The sequence below is a fragment of the Parambassis ranga genome, chromosome 20 (genome assembly GCF_900634625.1).
Source record: "Parambassis ranga chromosome 20, fParRan2.1, whole genome shotgun sequence".
NCBI classification, from domain to species: domain Eukaryota; kingdom Metazoa; phylum Chordata; class Actinopteri; family Ambassidae; genus Parambassis; species Parambassis ranga.
In genome coordinates this window covers 7,601,065-7,618,473 of record NC_041040.1, presented here as the reverse complement: position 1 = coordinate 7,618,473, position 17,409 = coordinate 7,601,065, and the positions used below count along the sequence as shown (strand labels likewise).

Below are 17,409 nucleotides of genomic sequence, written 5' to 3'. Positions count from 1 at the left end.
GTATTTCACTCTTGGTGGGTCTAAATGTCAGTGAGCACTGTTTTAGTGATCTGCAGGTATAAAAACATCAGAGAAAGGCACAGAGGTTAAAACTGGGTAAAAACATTTAGCATGTTTTTTTTTTTAACTACCCATTTTTAACCACGCTCACCATACAACATGAGTTTATTATTTTTCCCCACTTGTCTTCTTGTGGCTGCCGTGTTGAGGTTTGACTGATTAAACGACACAACACTGTCTGTGCTCTTTCTCTTCTACTGAGTTTTAATACCGAGGCATTTCGAAGCCTTTGATCTGACATCGAAGGTGTACTCTCTGCAAAAGGCCCCTTTGATCAAATTAAAACGCCCCACTTAATCTATGTCAGGGCAACTTTGTGTCTGGCAAAATGACCCTGCCTGCCTTCAGAATGCAAAACAGGTGCCCAATCAAAGACAGACCGACCATTTGTAGCCCCATGAAAATGTCTAACCCACTTAAACTGGGAACACTGAATCTTAGTTAATGTGGTATATTATTACTTCCCCCACTAATAAGCAGGGTACAGGATTGCAGTTCCAGAAGCAGACTGCATCAGCTACATAAATAAAACACTAAACAAAAAGACAAAGGAAGAGGGTGAGCTGGTCTTAGTCAGATGCATTGTAAACTTCTTAACCGCTGACAGCAAAATGCTTTCAACCACAAAAAATACAACATGTAATTTATTGAGGCATTCGATACAGCAGCTCAGCCACAATGCAAGACTTGTCAAAGAAAACAAACGGTGCTGACAGGGAGGCTTGTACTCCTGATGATGCATACACTTTGGAGCTGTACTTCAGAGCAGGAGATACAGTAAGAGAAGCATGTTTTATTTTGCATTTAGGGCATTGGAGATGCTGATTGTACTGCATCCACCCACATTTCAAGAAACTCAACATAAACTGAACACACAATTCACTGCAGCATCCTATAAGAATATTTTTAAAAGGTGTGTGACTCACTCTATGGTGTTGCTGTCCAGACTCCCTGTGACATTTAGGCCGTAGCGGCGCTGCATGGCAGCGATAGCAGACTGCATGACTCGGGCAGAACGCAGCACTGACATTCTGGGGTCTGCAGGAGGGAGGTAGCCATACCTCTGGAGCCATGCCTGTAAACCAGGAAGCAGAGGGGAAAATGTTAGACATGGTGAAGGCCAAGGGCGGAGTGTGAGGAGTTGAGCTCAATCGGTAAATAAAGCAAAAGCTAGAAGACATTTAGCATAGCTTAGCATATGCACTGTAAACAGAGGAAACAACTTAGCATGGCTCTGTCTGAAGGTAAATAAAAATGCTTTCCAGGAGCTCTAGAGGTTATTAATTAAATGCCTCTGTGGAAAGCCATTTCACCCACACCTGGTCCAGCACAGCAGCGCAGGGATATCAAAGTGTTGAGTCTTTGTGTTGCTTTTAGCTGTGAATCTATTTATCGTGATTTTGCATGAGAAGCACTTTAAACAGACAATACACTCAGCAAAAAAAATCTCTAAATAAATTAAAAATATACATGGCCCAGAACATGAAATACAACCAGGATACCAATGAAGTTTAGAAAATAGCACTTCCCAAGGCACTTTTGATCAGACATTTACAGAAAGGTGTAAGTATAACGACAGAAACCTCAGTGCTGGTCTATGGTGCAGAATGTCATCTGTTATTATGTCATTTGGCTTGTCAGGGAAAGCCTTTGCTGTAATAGAGCTTTCAGTGTCTCTATAAAATCCTGCCAGAGGGAATCACAGCTCAGATCTTTGGACCAGTTAGGAGAAGGGGGATCGGTCGGGCTTTCCCACAGAAGAGGCTTTAGGGATTTGGACAGTCCCCGCCTGTCTGTATGCTCTCAGTTTTCATCACAAAAATGGTAAACAAACTGCTGCATTTAGCAACACAAAGACAAACAACCAATAAAAAAAACAAACTAAATCATTTTGCTTGAAGTGCACAGAAAGTGAAACACACACAACACTGGCCTAGAATCTCAAAAACCCAATGAACCCAGAACTGGCAGACTACGTATTCGCCTCAGACCTTCTTTTCCTCTTTCTTTTTTTTTGATTCCTCATTCAGCAGCACTGTGCTGTGAAACCTGAGAGCTATTCTCGTACACAATGTTGTTGAGCCGCTTCAGTCATCACGGAGGCCTGCTGCTCAGGATAGCATACACACTGAGAATGAAATTCACTAAACAGTGAGGGAAGCATGGTGTGAGAGCGGGCGAGGAGAATGCAATAAAAGGCAAACCATTACTCAACAATGGAACAAAAGTGAGTCTACAGCTTTGCTTACTGCAAGAAAGGCTCGTGTCAAGACTCCAAGCAGCATCAATAAGCTCTTTCGAAATCTCAAATTGTATGGGCTGTTTGTATATATGTAAACAGCAGAACAAACAAGACACATGATTTGTCTCTTGCAAAAGTAAGTAACGGTGTCTTTGTTAATTTTCTGGTAGCTGACAAATTAAACTTAGCACAAGGCTTGTTCTTTACCAATGGAAAAGAACATCTCACTGTCTGGTATTGTCTACAAATACCAGAGGGATGCTCAGGTGTCTGAGCACTGTTTATACAATGTATGTGGAGCAGCTAGTGTTTAAACAGTAGAAGTGCAAAGCAGATCCTAGACGTCACATCTGATAAAACAGCATCTGTGAACAAACATGGGACAAAGAAAATAAAAATACAGTGTATTTGGGGGGGATTATTTTGAAAAAATTTTTGCACTGTAAAATACTAAAAAAACCATGACAGCCTGATTACAGCAGTATACTGTCGGGGTTGGATTTTGCCAGCGTATTAACAGTTTATGATTTACTGAGCTAGAGCAACTCTAATTATTTAGGTGAGACTGTTTTTAAAGGGTAAAGTGCTAGCTGTACACTGTCTGGTATGTTTTTTTGCAGAGAGTTAGGAAAATTAGGGATGTTCTAGCCAGAAAAGGATTAGCCTAGCTTAGCATTAGACCATTGGAACAATTAGGACAATATTTATTATCTTAAAGAAAATCTGCCTATTAGGAGACAGAAAATCGTGTAGGTAATAATACAACATATGTGGACAGGAAGTTCTTAAACTTATTCATCCTTTTATAGGTATATAAACCTGTGAACATTTGTCCACAGGGAAGCACACGCACTTTACATTCACTCTGCTGCTGCAGTGACTCAGACAACCCAACTCTAGTCAGTGTCAACACCTTCCCAAACACCTGAGGTCACTTCTTGTTATCATTCTTTCTTACACCTTTTCTCATTTTCTTTAATGCCTGTGTCTTTCTCTGCAGGGGACTCTGGTCTTTTTTATACCGTACATCCTTTCAATTTCCCCCTACCAACCACTGAGTGAGAGGGTGATGACGATACCCTCCACCCACCACTGTATACACAAACTCACAAGCAATGTTCCATTTAGCATGATATAGTAGTTCTGGTTTGTATAAGCCACAAATTATGAGTTAAAATTCACAATTTCTAAGTAAGAGCAAAGCATAAACAGTAATTTAGGGTTCAAATAATGATTGATTGGCGTTCCAGAGTACCTTGTCATGATTTGAGTTATCTTGTTAACAACTGTTGAAAATACAGAGGGGAGGAGGGTCGGAGTCTTACATTAAATCATCAAACACATTCAAATCTGTTATTACAGACAATCAAATCTTATTTTAACCTTCTAAATCTTACATTTTATGACTGTAAATCTTGTTGTACCTCCAGAAACATCTTCCATTTCCTCTTCTCTCCGTCACATCACTCTCTTTTCTTTCTAATGTCTGCTTTACTTTTCCCGGTCCTGTAATCATCTCTGTCCCTCCTCTCTGACATCAGAGTTGTTTTTACTGTGACCAATCTTTGGTTGTGTCCTATAACCACTGCCCCAGTAAATTCCTCTGTACTCTTTGGGATGAATAAGCAAGGGGGAAAAAAACAATATTCAGACGTGGCACTGCATTTATTGCTCCGCAGCCTCAGGAGACTACTGTACAACTGGATAGTGTCAGTTAGGGCTGCAACAAACAAGTATTTTGGTATTTGGATACTCGGCGATTACTTTTGCGATTACTCAAGTACTCAGATCACGCGTAAATGTCATAGTTTTCCCATAGATACGGCTGCATCTAGCAGCAGGTAGATACCTGCTTTGGACCGCTGCAGTGTCATTGATTCAGCCCGCGACCGCCTCCATGCCCGACGCCAAAACTCTGTGTGTGTCTGTGTGTCACCCGCATCTCAAACCAGGGACCTCTTGCGCCCAAAACGCCGATCGTCCCGCTACGCCACAATCACCAAACGAGTCATCGAGTACTAAATTAGTTGTCGATGCATTTTGCCCTCGAATATTACTCAAGTACTCGAGTAATCGTTGCTGCCTTAGTGTCAGTAGTAAATATTTTGATTCAACATGAGCTTCAATAAGTCAGATTTGCTTTGAAAAAGTTGGGCCATACAAGAGACTATTTTTACCCGACAAGGTTCCACTACATGAGACTATTATGTGAACGCAAGTGCTGTTTTCCAGACAGTGTAGCCATTATCAGATATAGAGACACATATTAGAGCAATCACAAAAACAGAGAGCCGAGACTGTTGTTGTGTCTGTCGCCCAGACATTGACAGGATATTGGATGGTGTCTGTGTGTGAAGGAGAGGTGAGTGTGTCTGTTCAGTGTCCCACATGTGAATGAATATAGAGAGATGGAGGCAGGATTCAGAGGGTGTAGCTGTCATGCCGGTTCTTTATATACAGCACTGCGGGGAAACGGCAAGATAGCACAAAGGATGAATATAGCTGAAGAGGGCAGCTAGTAATTTCAATAAAACCTGCACTGACAGCAGACGCAGTCAACCGAGTCATCCCGGTCACCATGTCTCTTCTACTGAAACATTTCATAGAATAATCAAAATGTGTATATTGATACAGAAAATCTGTGAGATGAATACAGAATTACATGCATACTGCTAGGAGACAAACAATTTGAAGAATACTGGATATAGTGGAAAATTCTGTAGCTGATAGCAATACCAATAACCAACCAATACTCAGTACTGATGGGATATCATTTAATCTGGAAGTAGCTGTTAGACTTGTTGGCATAGCAAGCGTTAAATCCCTCCTGGCTTCTCGTTGTTGCCCTGTGTGTTTGATGTTTGAGTCAAGCCTAATGGCATGCTGCATGTGATGCAGATGCATGACAGCACACGATCGGACCCATTATCCAGGACTGACATCTGATATGAATATCCCATCAGTACATCCCTATAAAGATGTGATGGCTGTATGACACACACACCTTGAATCAAAACGTCAACATATTAGCATGAACTTTGTTCAGTTGAAACCTCTGGGTTCAAATATATAAATATGCATACATAGGGGGTAGATTGTAAACCAACAAGAGCTGAAAAAAGAGTAGAAGAAGGTATGGATGACTGCAGGTATTTTCTATATTGCAGAAGAAAGTTAGAAACAATGGCCAGTGCTGAATCAGTGCCAGTATCGTTGCTTTTTTTCTACCCTTCACTCTCCCTTCCTTCCTTATCTCTTCCTGCCCACCCCCCTTTCCCCGCTGCCCACTTCTCCTTCTCATTGATTCACTCTTTTCGCTCCGTGATCTATGGGTCCCGGCGTTCTGCCGATGTAAGGATTCCTGAGAGCTGGAGACTCCAGCTCGACAGCACCCTTTATTCAATAAGACACAAATTCCTCCCTGTCCTCTCTCTGCAAATGGATAACGAGGGAGCTCGTGAGCATAGAGGGTGCTGTTCAATACAGATGCAATTTGGAGTCCTAGTTGGTATAATAACAGTAACACGCAATGGTAACCATGCTTCATGTAGTCTCTGGGGCAGCACAGCATCCAGAGAAACAATGTAGTGCCTACACAGAGCAGGAGAACATCAGCAGGACTAAAACATTTGTTGACCAGAGCAGCAGATCAGAACGGGATGAGAAAACTGCATGAATTTTTAACAAGGAGATATTAAGAGCATGTTCACATCTGTAGCTCAGTTTTTTGAATCAAAGCAGAAAATGATACACTGCTAGTTCTTACCACTCAAAGCTGTGCAAACCAAACCATAAATACTAAATACTAAGACATATTGACTGAAAGAGAACTCTGCTCTCTCAAGCAAGAAAGCAATGATTAGAACTATTTGGATATTAATAATCAAGCTAGGAGAGGTTTAGCTAAGGTGGAGGAGGGTTGTGGTCGCAGTTTTGAACTGATAACTGACAGCAGACACAGGATAGGAGAGTATTTAAAGAGAAGAAGTGATGGGCTGAATGAAAAACAAGGCAGAGGCCGATTGGTGAGGGAGGAGCCCTCATAAGAGGTTAAAATGTTATACACCATGCAGTGGTCTCTTGTATGTGGTCCAACAATAATGCTGTGAGAAGTACTTCCTGAAAACAGAGTGCTGTAATGAATTTAAACTTTACTCGAAATCAAGGCACTCTCAAAGTGGAGAGATAAGGAGTCCACCAGCAATGCCCTGATGAAATCTCTGAAATGCATCAGTGCCTATTTTTGGGTTCTCCACACTTCATTTCGCTTCACTTTGAAGTAGATTTCTCTCATGCATCAGATTTAAGAATCTCACCTTCCTGCACACCTCTTCACAGGGAGTGCTTTTCCTTCTCCCCCTTTTTCACTTTATGAGTAAAAAAAAATGTGGTTAAAATATTGGTAAAATGATTTTTTAATGCATTTACACACCCTTATTTAGAAAATATAAACACATTTTCCTGTTTCATCTAAGCCTCTTATCCAGCTACTTAAGGACTTCCATTTACAACAGAAAATGGGCTAAACGAAAAAGAGCCTAAAAGCAGAATCAGAATTAGCAAAGCTATCTCAGGTGAACTCAGAAAAGCAACAGGCAAGTTAGACAGTAAACGAGGCGGGGTGGGGTGGGGGGGGGGGCCTTGTCCTCATCCAGATGCACAAGCACTGAACTAAGCTGACCCTGCAGCATTTATGTCCCCAGACCACCTCCTCCACCAGCCAGCTTGGCCTCCTACCTGACGAGCAGAAGGCGGGCTAATTAGCCGATGGGTGCCATCAAAAGGCCAACTTGTAAGGCGACTGAATCACTCCATTATGGATGAGACGTGGCTGAGGAAGCCCGGTCGGCATGGCAACACGCCGATGGCATGCAGTGGCTGCTGATGTTGACGTTTGTGACTGAACAGCTGATAGGAGCTCGCTCCCCTCTGGTTACAGAGACAGCATGCTGCAGATCACATGTGCATTAATTGTTTATGGAGAGCTGTGAGCGTTAGAGTTTTGGCTTTTGACATTAAATGAGTAGAAAACAGCTGAAAGTGACTACTACTCTTTAAGACTTTTTTTAAATGTCACATTAAATTGGGTCTTATAAACAACTGAGGCTTATTGTCTGGAAATAATTAGGCTCAGCCTGTTTGCAAGTCTCTGAATTACACTTGTGATCAGAGCAGGTTCATAACAGACATTCAATAAATACAGCCAGAGAGTAGCGTTTGTTTACAAGCCTTAGCCACTCAAAGAAGATTTACAGGCAGACTGAAGAAGAGGAGAGACGCTATAACTCATGCTTTAATATAACAGGCTAAGCACATATACAGCACAGAGGTTTTAAACTTAAAATAGCACATATAGAGTTGGTTTTTACATGCAACAAATCTGCATAATGCTAGCAGGTTATTCTTTTATACGCCTGTCAGTTGCAGCAGCAGACACTTTAAGCTCTAGTTTTAATTCTGCTCATCTAATCAGAGTGATTTAAACACAGGGATGCTGACAGAATACAATTACCTCCCTGCTAGCGTAGAAAATCAGCAGTCAAAGACCTTGCCCCAAGTCGTACTTACATCACAAACAACAGGTCAACTAATTAATAAAAAACTTTAAAGGGCAGTTAAAGAAGAACTCATTTATGGGAAGGATTCCAGCTGTGCACATTGGACTGTTAATAATAAGCTTATCGAGCCACCTCCCCTTATTCAGCCATCCAGTGATTCAGTCCAGCTCTGAACTGAACCTTCCAGACAGTATGACAACACCTGGCAGGTTTGAAGTGACTCTACAGTATCTGCCCATCCTCTGAGTCCAGACAGAGCAGCCGGGGAGCGAGCGACTCTTAGGTGAATCTTAAGAACATGATCCCAGCCTCCTGGGAAAGCCTGCCACCTCTGCCCCCCCACCCCACCCCCTCTGAATTATTTATCCGTCACATGCCGAACCACTGGCCAGTGTGCCAGGGTCGTCAAGGCAACCACAGCCTTTCCTGCCCACATCAAAACTGATACACATAACTTAAAGGGGGGTCCTATACTTGAACACTAAAATGTACAAAGAAATCCAACGTGACGTTTAATTACCAAAACGATCATCTGCACCTCATGACAGCACCGCATCATATTTATCCTGTACAGCCCACACACACACACACACACACACACCTACTTTATGCATGCCATGTCCACCATCTGTGTCGCCCCATTAGGATGAAATGCCACAAAAATGTCACCTAAAAATGTCACAGTCTGATCATACATACTGATCAGAACAGTGGCTTAATAGTGGATAATCTTTTGGGGCTTGATAAAAAAATGACAACATCTAGATTCTGACATCAGCTGCAATGTGATATCAACATTCAGAAATTCAAAAACCTCCATACGAAGCATAATCACTTATTCAAACATGCTGAAAAAGTGATTATTCTACAGCACACAGAAACAGATTGCAACAGTTGTCATGACTCACAAAACTGTGCCACGTAGAAATAAACACACACACACACACACACACACGTCCCTGAGCGTTTCTGTCAAAAGCTTAATTGACAGCTTTACACGTGATGCCCCACTGGCACCATCTAATGTTGCATTTGTCAGTCACATTAAAGATTTAACAGCTCAGTAAGCTGTGACCAAAGATATGTCTTAGAAAGAGGGAGACCGTCTGTTGACACACACACAGAGAATGATTTAAAACAATATGGAACAATAACAAGCGGCTGCCGAGGAAAGTGGGACACGTGTGTGTGTGTGTGTGTGACTCTGTGATTATGAATCATTTAGGTTTGTGCAGGTGTTGTTGTATTTCTCCAGGATTGGCTGAACAGACTGACACAGACACCCCAGTGGCTCAGAAATCTGCTGTCTAACCAAAGCCAAATGACGTCAAGAATGCTGTGCGTGTGTGTGTGTTTGTGTGCATGCAATCCATATGATACTCAGTGAGAAACCAGGCCGAAGCACAGCAAAATATAAATACACTCATGAATACGCCTGCATGCACTCAGACACAGGAGGTAAGCTCATGCATACAAAGTGTACTGTATGTAGGACGGAATAAGGGCTGAAAGATAATAACAGCAACTATTTAATATTAACTTTAGGAAAGGATGTAATAATTTCATGCAAATTAAAGCCCAATCACTTTCACTGATTGATAGAACATAAACGGTAAGCTGTTTTGAATTTGGCTGCTCTGGGAAACAAAGGAAGTGGTGAGGCTATTTGGGACAATTGTGTAGTTAAAATCGAAGCTGATAACCACCAAGGCGCACTCAAAACACACCAAACTACTAAGTACACTCTTTGACTGCCAAGAAATTTCTGGGAAATGCAGCTCAAAAAAAAAGAAAGAAAGAAAAAAAAAGTACCAGTGAGCGCTTAGCACCAAAAATAGCAAATAAAACCTTTTGACACAGTTTCTATTGTGTGCAATTATATTGAAATCTAAATTAAAGTGCCTCATTCAGACCACCAGTGACCTACAGGGCTGTGGCTGCCAACAGCAATGCTGAGGGGAGTGGAGACAGACAGACCCACACACACAAACGACTACATATGCACACAACATTTGGAAGCAAGATGGAAAATCCAAGTGAGAGAACCCACAACTGTTTACACATTGAAAACAGACACACACACATTCACACCAGTTGCTTTCTATTATTCAGATGCCACTCAGGAGCTGAGTGTGCCAACTGGTAACATGAGCTCAGACCGGGATGAAACTCTGCCATTCCTCTCATAGTGACAACAGCGCTAAGCAGTTTACAGTGGACAGCACTGAGCTACAGCTACCTAGTAAGTAAGTAGCCTAGCCGCAAGTAGCCTAGCGTAGCTTAAAGGATGCTTACTAGCACCTTGACAACATATCATAGAAAGTATGGTGTATATTATTCTCCAAATAATAAAATCACATTTCATGATTATACAACAACAATGCAGCCATGAGTTTCTATCTGTGTCCAGTTCATTGTTACAACACTGCTGAACCGAGCTTTCGTCATTATGACCATAAGCTGATCTGTTGTTTGGTGACCAAGGTTCAATCTGTCCAGTTCATTTCATGGAAATCTGCACCTAGATTTTCCCACATAGACAACTCACTGACAGACAAAGAGAGGATACAGACAAAAACCTTGGTGCAGTTAATAATTACAAGAGAGAGTGAGCAGAGTGTAGCCAAACCACCTTCTATTACTCCATTCATCCATCAGAGACAGGATGTGTTAACAGATGGGAGTACAACTTTGCAGCACAGCAGATTATCTCTGACTAAGCAACTTCGCTTTGTCTCTGGTGAGCATAGTGGCATGATTCAAACACTTAATGTGACTCAGAGTGCAGCTCTGCACCTGATGCCTCTATGCGAGCATAACCAAGACAGCACAATGCTCATGAGGCTCTGCTGCTTTCACGTTGTTGTTATTGTTGTGTTCCTCGAAAAAAGCCGCTGCAGTGAGGAAGAAAATGAATCAAAATATCTCAAATCCCACAAGAGTGGAAAAAAAAAAATAAAAGTGCACAAAAATAGCTGTGAGTGATACAATGAAGGTTTTTTTTTATTGAACGGTTTTTGGACACTGGTGCAAAAGCAGTTGAAATGAATATATTTCAATTTTTAAATAGTTTAAACCCCAGAGGGCAAGAGTTCAGGTGCACTTTAAATCTGCTGTACCTCGGAAAGAAAGACAAAATGGGAACATAGCTGAACACTTCGGTGTGGGTGTATGTTTGTGGCACTGAGTAAAGAAAACTCTTATGCAATATTAAGCAAAATTTCACCCTAACTGATGCTGTCAACAGAAGAAAAAAGATTATCTATTAACCTCTATTATCTTTCTTTTAATAAAAAATGAAAAAATAACCCAAGATACCTCCACAGCCTATACAGCACATCACGGTTAGCTTTTCCCCCATAAAAATTCAATATGAATTGAAACAGGAAATGTAACTCACGAGGAGATGAATAAAATTAACTCGTGGCTGTGCCACTGTTAATGACATTGTCTAATTTGCAGAGAAAATTACTTCTTCAGGGAAGACAATTGGATAAACAAAAGCTGAGGAGCTTGAGGAAATATTTCAGCTGCAGCAGGCAGAGACAGGCAGATCTATAGTGTTGAAGTGAGGTGTTACATGTTGGTATTAATTACTGTTTTATCACCCGGTGACAGGCTGCACTCTCTGTACGAATGTAATCCAAAGAAAGGAAAAGGGAGAAACGACTGTGGGGAACAGCGGCATTAAAGTTAGTTCAGCCATGAAGTTAATTCCAGAAAGTCGGCAGTGAAGCTGCCATCCAAAAGGGTAAAGTTTTCTAAAAGGCCGCAGTCTGACCAGCAATTACAGGGCGGGTTCAGGGTGACCTGCCGCCTTAAACCGCACCTGTTATTTAGAGGAAATTCTCCTCTCTGTCTTCATTATTACCCTTTGTAACCTGTGGTGAAGGTGTGGAGAGACAAACACTACACACACACACACAGTCATAACATGAGCGGTAAGTGGCTCCACTGAGACCAGCTCAGTGTCCACTGGTTCTCCAAAACAGAAACTGTTTATAAGACTGCAGACACACAGGAGGACATCAGTCACTGCTGTCTAACTACACCCCAAAGTCCTGTGGACAAAAGTCTCTATATTTTGGTCTGAAATTGGTACTGCAAGATCTATGATTAAAGATCTCATAACAGGTTTGACTTGTTTTTTGTTTTTGCTTCTGTCAAAAGTCTCACGAGAGACCGCAGAGCTGTACATCCCAACATCATCATCCACAATAGCTTCTGATGAGCTGAATCACTCTGCATCCCCCCCATTTATATCTAATGATGTAAAAAACACAGACGTGCAAACATAACTATGGACAAATCATAAGTGACGTGAGTCTCTCACTGTTGCCATGCTGGATGCGCCATAATCTGCCAAAAACAGGAAAAGAGGCGGAGCGCAAGTGGAGCTGAGGTAAAAAAAAAAAGCTCCAGCTGTGAGTTGACCTGTCTCTTGTTTAAAGCATTCACACCCATATTAAAAAACAATATAATTAGAATGAAAGAAACTTCATCAGTAGAGCCAAAAACATGGAAGTCTATGGGGACTGAGACACTTTTGGATCTGGCTTCCTTACTCTGTTATACCTGCTTCAAATATCCCCTCAAGTCAAAATAAAAAGCACTGTCACCTACAGTGCAATAAGTGACCAGCTGTAAAACCTGGCTTTATATGAACAGCTGTGGATAATGGGGTGCAAATGTTAGTAACACGCTCTCTGACAGCATTAAAACCACTCTCACCACACGACAGTTAAATTAAGGGGCTGTAAACGTCTCCCCTTACAGTGAGAAAGCCCACTTTACACCGACAGTTGGTGTAAAGAAGAATGTTGACGAGCTGAGCTTTGAAATCCTGCACACGCTCCGGCTGTCATGTCAAGAAGCAAGAAAACTCATAGATGTGAAACTAGGCAGGATAATGTGCTGACAAGTGAGAGCTCAGTGGCATCTTTACATGACAGGAAGCTGCCAACAACATGCATTCAGAAAAATACATGTTTAAAACTCACAATGACTACAGCCACACTGTTCACAGTACAAGACATAAGAGATGCTGGGGGAGGATAATAACATTCAAGTGTAGGCGGACAATGTGGGAGAAGGGGGTGACGAGGATGTTAGGACTTACATTACACTTTTTAATCACATTGTGCATTATGTCTTGCAGCAGAGGAGAAAAGCTGTTTGGGTCACAGAGGGATGACAGACGAGTAACTCAACCCAGAGTTGATATCTACCGAGAGCTAGGAACAAATCTCTTTACATCTTTCTAACTTACATCCTCCGTCTGTCATGTGAGTTTAGGCATTTTAAGTGAATAACCTGTAGCATCTGGACTAAATCTGCCGCCTTTCTGCCTTTCCAAAGGGAACAGAGTGGCATGCCAAGCTCGCAAATCATGCGGATATGTGGATGTGGGACATGAATGACTGTCAGCACACATGCCAGGATGATCCTGTGTATGTGTTTGTGTGTTTGTGCAGCCAAGTGTGAGCGACAGAGAGGGGAGGTTACACCGCACAGTGTCTGGAAATCAAATGAGAGGATGTTAAATAGACAGATAGAACCCAACATCTACTCTTTTCCATAGGGGGGGAGAGGACAGACCAAAGCACCAAAGCAATGCACACTGACTCCTTTCAGAGGCTGGATGAGTGTTTACAGGCGGAACACTTGTAGCCTGAAGACTTTTAACAATCCATTAAGTTGGAGATCAGAATAAAAGCCCCCTTTGTAAGGAAACCGTCCTCTCCGCTGGTTCATAATCTCATCCTGCTGCCCACACTGTTGCCCCTGACCGCCCCCCACACACCCAGCCACCCCATAGGATCTCTTTCAGCAGAGTTAAGCCTCAGAGCATGGGCTTGCTTTTGTTGCACTGACAAGCGATAGTATCTAAAGGCTCTGAAGTGGAGGTTATCATGATCTGTCAGAGGAATATTAGCTTCTCTTCTGTGGGATTTGTGTGGAAGCTGACTTTTTAAAATCACATGGAGAAAAAGATGGTGTGATATTTCTACTAAATGACAGAAATTAGGCTATTTCTTGCATCTTAACTGATGAGGTTTCCTCAGTTTTGGGAAGATAAACAAACACAGAATGGGAGTTTTGAGTGAGAAGAAGAAGAAGAAGAAGAAGAAGATCTCACAAAGACTCTGTTGTTGTCAACACAGTAGAGCTCTACCATTGTTTTAGGAGGGAAAATGCAGTGAAGCATCTTTGCTAATGTCAACAAATAACGGTGCTGTTCTTACCTCTACACTGAACGACTGCTCCTCTCCGTTCACGGCACATAAAATCCACAGCAACAACTGCAAGCATAACGTCCCCATACAGCAGCTATTAAGACATCTCCTGCTGCGGAGCGCCAATAGAACCATAGTGAACCCCGCTGTGGTGGCTGACTGTCTGCGTGCTCTTTTGTATTTACAGTCGGTACAAACAAACGGACACCGGGGATCCTAGATCCTAGAGCAGCGACATCGTTGGTGTCTTGGTGTCTCTCTTTCTTTCGCGGAGCCGAAAGCGGAGGAGGAGGTGGTGGAGGTGGTGGAGGAGGTGGTGGTGTTGGAGGGGAGAATCGGGGTAAGAAGGAGCGGATTCGTCGCTGCTTTTTTTCGCGGCGGGTTTCAGGAGGAGGTTGTTATCCTCCCTCTCTCTCTCTCTCTCTCTCCCTCTCTCCCCCCCGGGGAGACAAGAGAAGAAGAAAAGAAAGAATCGCCGTGAACGCCTGTCAGCAGCCTGCCGGTCCCGCGGTCCCCCGGGTCAGTCCTCCGGTACACCGACCGTTGTTCCAAGCGGACGCGTCCAGCCCGTTTTCTGCAACGCGCGGCATAGCTGCCCGTTTTCAATCGTGTTTCCCAACCACTGCGCATGTGCACACAGATACCAGCGCCCCTCTCCCCTCCTCCTCCTCCTCCCTCCTCCTCCATCCCAATTCTCCCATAAACACAGTTTGACATGTTTGTCATAAGCTGTTTTTTTTTTTTTCACAAACAGTGATGCTCCAGTTTTATGTTTATTGTTTGTCCACATTTGGAGTTCCGACGGTTTATTTTCACAAAACTTTATTAAACATGTGGTGGTAACATTAAAGCAGTCCATAAAGAGGCAGGTGTCTGTCTTTTCATGTTTAGACTATTGTTTATTTTCCCTTATATCTGTTTTATTTCATCTGCCACTATATGTTGTATCATTGTCTTACTGTGCTTTTTATTTACTCTTACTGTTAGTGCCAGTAGAGGGCGATGACAGTCTCATTTCAGATAACCAGTGTGTGTGTGTGTGTGTGTGTGTGTGTGTGAGAGTAATCCTACCGAGAAGTCTCTTGTGTATGTGTGTGTCAGTGGCCCTTCCAGTAGAAGATGATGATCCCAGCAGGACTGTCACTGTCATTACTGTATACAACCCGGTGCCTTCATGCTTTAACAATAAAAGATATCAGTCATCTTTATTACATTCATAAAGTAACAATTTTGTGTGTTGTGCAATAGTAAAAATAGTTTTAAAAAATGTCTTAGAGGGACTTGCCTAACACAGAGAGAGAGAGAGAGAGAGTCTGATGAAAAAGCCTCTCTTTAATCTCCTCACATAATAAAGAAGGGTCAGATCTAATGAGCCTGATCAATGATTTTCCACTTAGACTAACACCGGGGGATGAGGAACTGAAAGCGAATGTGTGTGTCGGTGTGTGCACCGCAGCAAAGATAGGTGAGCCGCACCATTAGCCCATTGATGAGGTTTCAATTTGCGCACACACACACCTCACCATCCTCCTCTGAGGAATTCTCACCGATCACACTAAATGGAAAACTCCATTTAAAGTTTTAAAGCAGCATTGCAGTCAGGAATACAAATGTTCAGCACAGTTATCCGTTTGACCGCTGCGTGACCCACACATGTGTGGTGGAAGTTTCTGCAGGACATGCTGTCACGCTGAATCCTGGAAACAGACATTTCAGGCTCGGCCACTTTATTTCACAGCAATTTACATGTGTAATCTCATGTATGTGTGTACATGTGACGGGTCATCATGGCCTGCGAAGGATTAAGGATCAACACAGACATTAGTTTGCACACAGTGTGTGTAACAAGGTGAGCTGCAGGCTCATAAATTGTTGATTTACCGCTTGCATAGCTGAGCCCCTGTTTAGAATTGAGGGTGATAAGGGGGAGACAGAAATGGTTGATTTACCTCATCAGTGATGAAAATATAGACACTAATATCACCCCTGGTGTCCTCAGTAGAGCATTTAAAATTAATGTGACAAGCTCTCATTTTCCCACTGTGGAGGTGAAGATAATGTCCACTTGTCACTCTGAAGAGTGAGTGCTAATGCAAGGATGGGTTTCCTGTTTAATAACTGAGCAGCAGGGGGTAGAAAACCCATTGCCACCATGTCCCGATTGCTCAAATGCACATTTTCAGTGGGCTAATTAAAAATGAGAACAGTGAAACTACTGCTAGGACAGAGGGGGGAGAGCTGCTGTCAAGCCCGGCAGTAACCTCAGAGTTGAAGCCAAAACTGTGCTTCCACCTGCAGCCTCTGGGGGGCTCCAAAAGTGGGTCACAGAAAGAAAGAAAAAAAACATGTTTACGACATGGTACAAAAAGTTATATACGTACGCATTTGATATTTGGTGTCTGCCAATTTGCCGTCATAAATAATCCTTCACCATAAAAAAAAGATAAAAGAGTCGGATAATATTGTTATATCAGTTTTGCAGAAAGGCAAATTTTCTTATTAGAATTTGAATGTTTTTTTTCCACCCACAGCTACAGTTTGTGTAGCTGATGGCACAGAAACAACTTCTCATTAAACTCCTGCAGTCATTCTGGTTCGTGTTACCTCACTCTGACACCGGTTTATTAGCAGAAGGAGCAATTTATGAAGACGATGATTGAATTATTTTTCACTTAATAGGCTGCCTCATATGTTCCATGACTGCAAACTATGTGATGATGTGTAATTTTCATTGCAGAATAAACTGCACAAGCACTGAAAAGAACTGAGAGATCTGTTTTTTGTCATGATACAAACTTACGATCCTTTTGTCGATGTTAAAAGTCTGACATCCTTTTTTTGTCCCCTCGTGCTCATTTTGAAGTTTCTTGGCTATTTGGAGCGTTTACTCATCCTGACTTCCTCTCTGCTTCCTAATTCTCTTGCACTCACTATCTCTCTCTTTCCTCTCATCTCCTTAATCATTTCCCCTTTTACTCCATAATCCTGAATACCCTTTTTGAAAGGTTCTGGCCCTTTCCAACTGGTCCTCCCACCAGCGCAGAGCTTTGCCAGGATGCTCAAAGCCTCTCTTTGCAAACCCGACTGTCTCATAACTGCTGCATCTGCTCCCAGTCAGACCTCCTGAATCTTGTGGCAGCATGAATCCAAAGCCTCCCCGTCTGTCTCCCTTTCTCTAGGAGTAAAAGAATAAAATAAATAAAGATACGAGGACAGCACTCTGCAATGGGAACTTTAACAAAGAGTTCCTTTGAGGTACATTAAAAGTTACGGTGTTTGTTCTGGATGAGTAACTCTGCTGCACATTGATATA

General features: G+C 42.4%; 1 protein-coding gene across 2 annotated transcripts in view; it reads right to left on the bottom strand.

Moving 5' to 3' along the window:
- Window positions 1-14,231, bottom strand: part of mmp16a (matrix metallopeptidase 16a (membrane-inserted)) — a 56,641-nt gene extending 42,410 nt beyond the window's left edge. For both annotated transcript variants that reach the window (XM_028432725.1, XM_028432726.1), the window contains exons 1-2: window positions 14,106-14,231; window positions 987-1,135 (exon numbers count right to left, since the gene is read on the bottom strand). In XM_028432725.1, the coding sequence (XP_028288526.1) occupies window positions 987-1,135; window positions 14,106-14,231 (275 nt within the window). The remainder of the gene's footprint in view (window positions 1-986; window positions 1,136-14,105) is intronic.
- Between the last annotated feature and the right edge of the window lie 3,178 nt (window positions 14,232-17,409).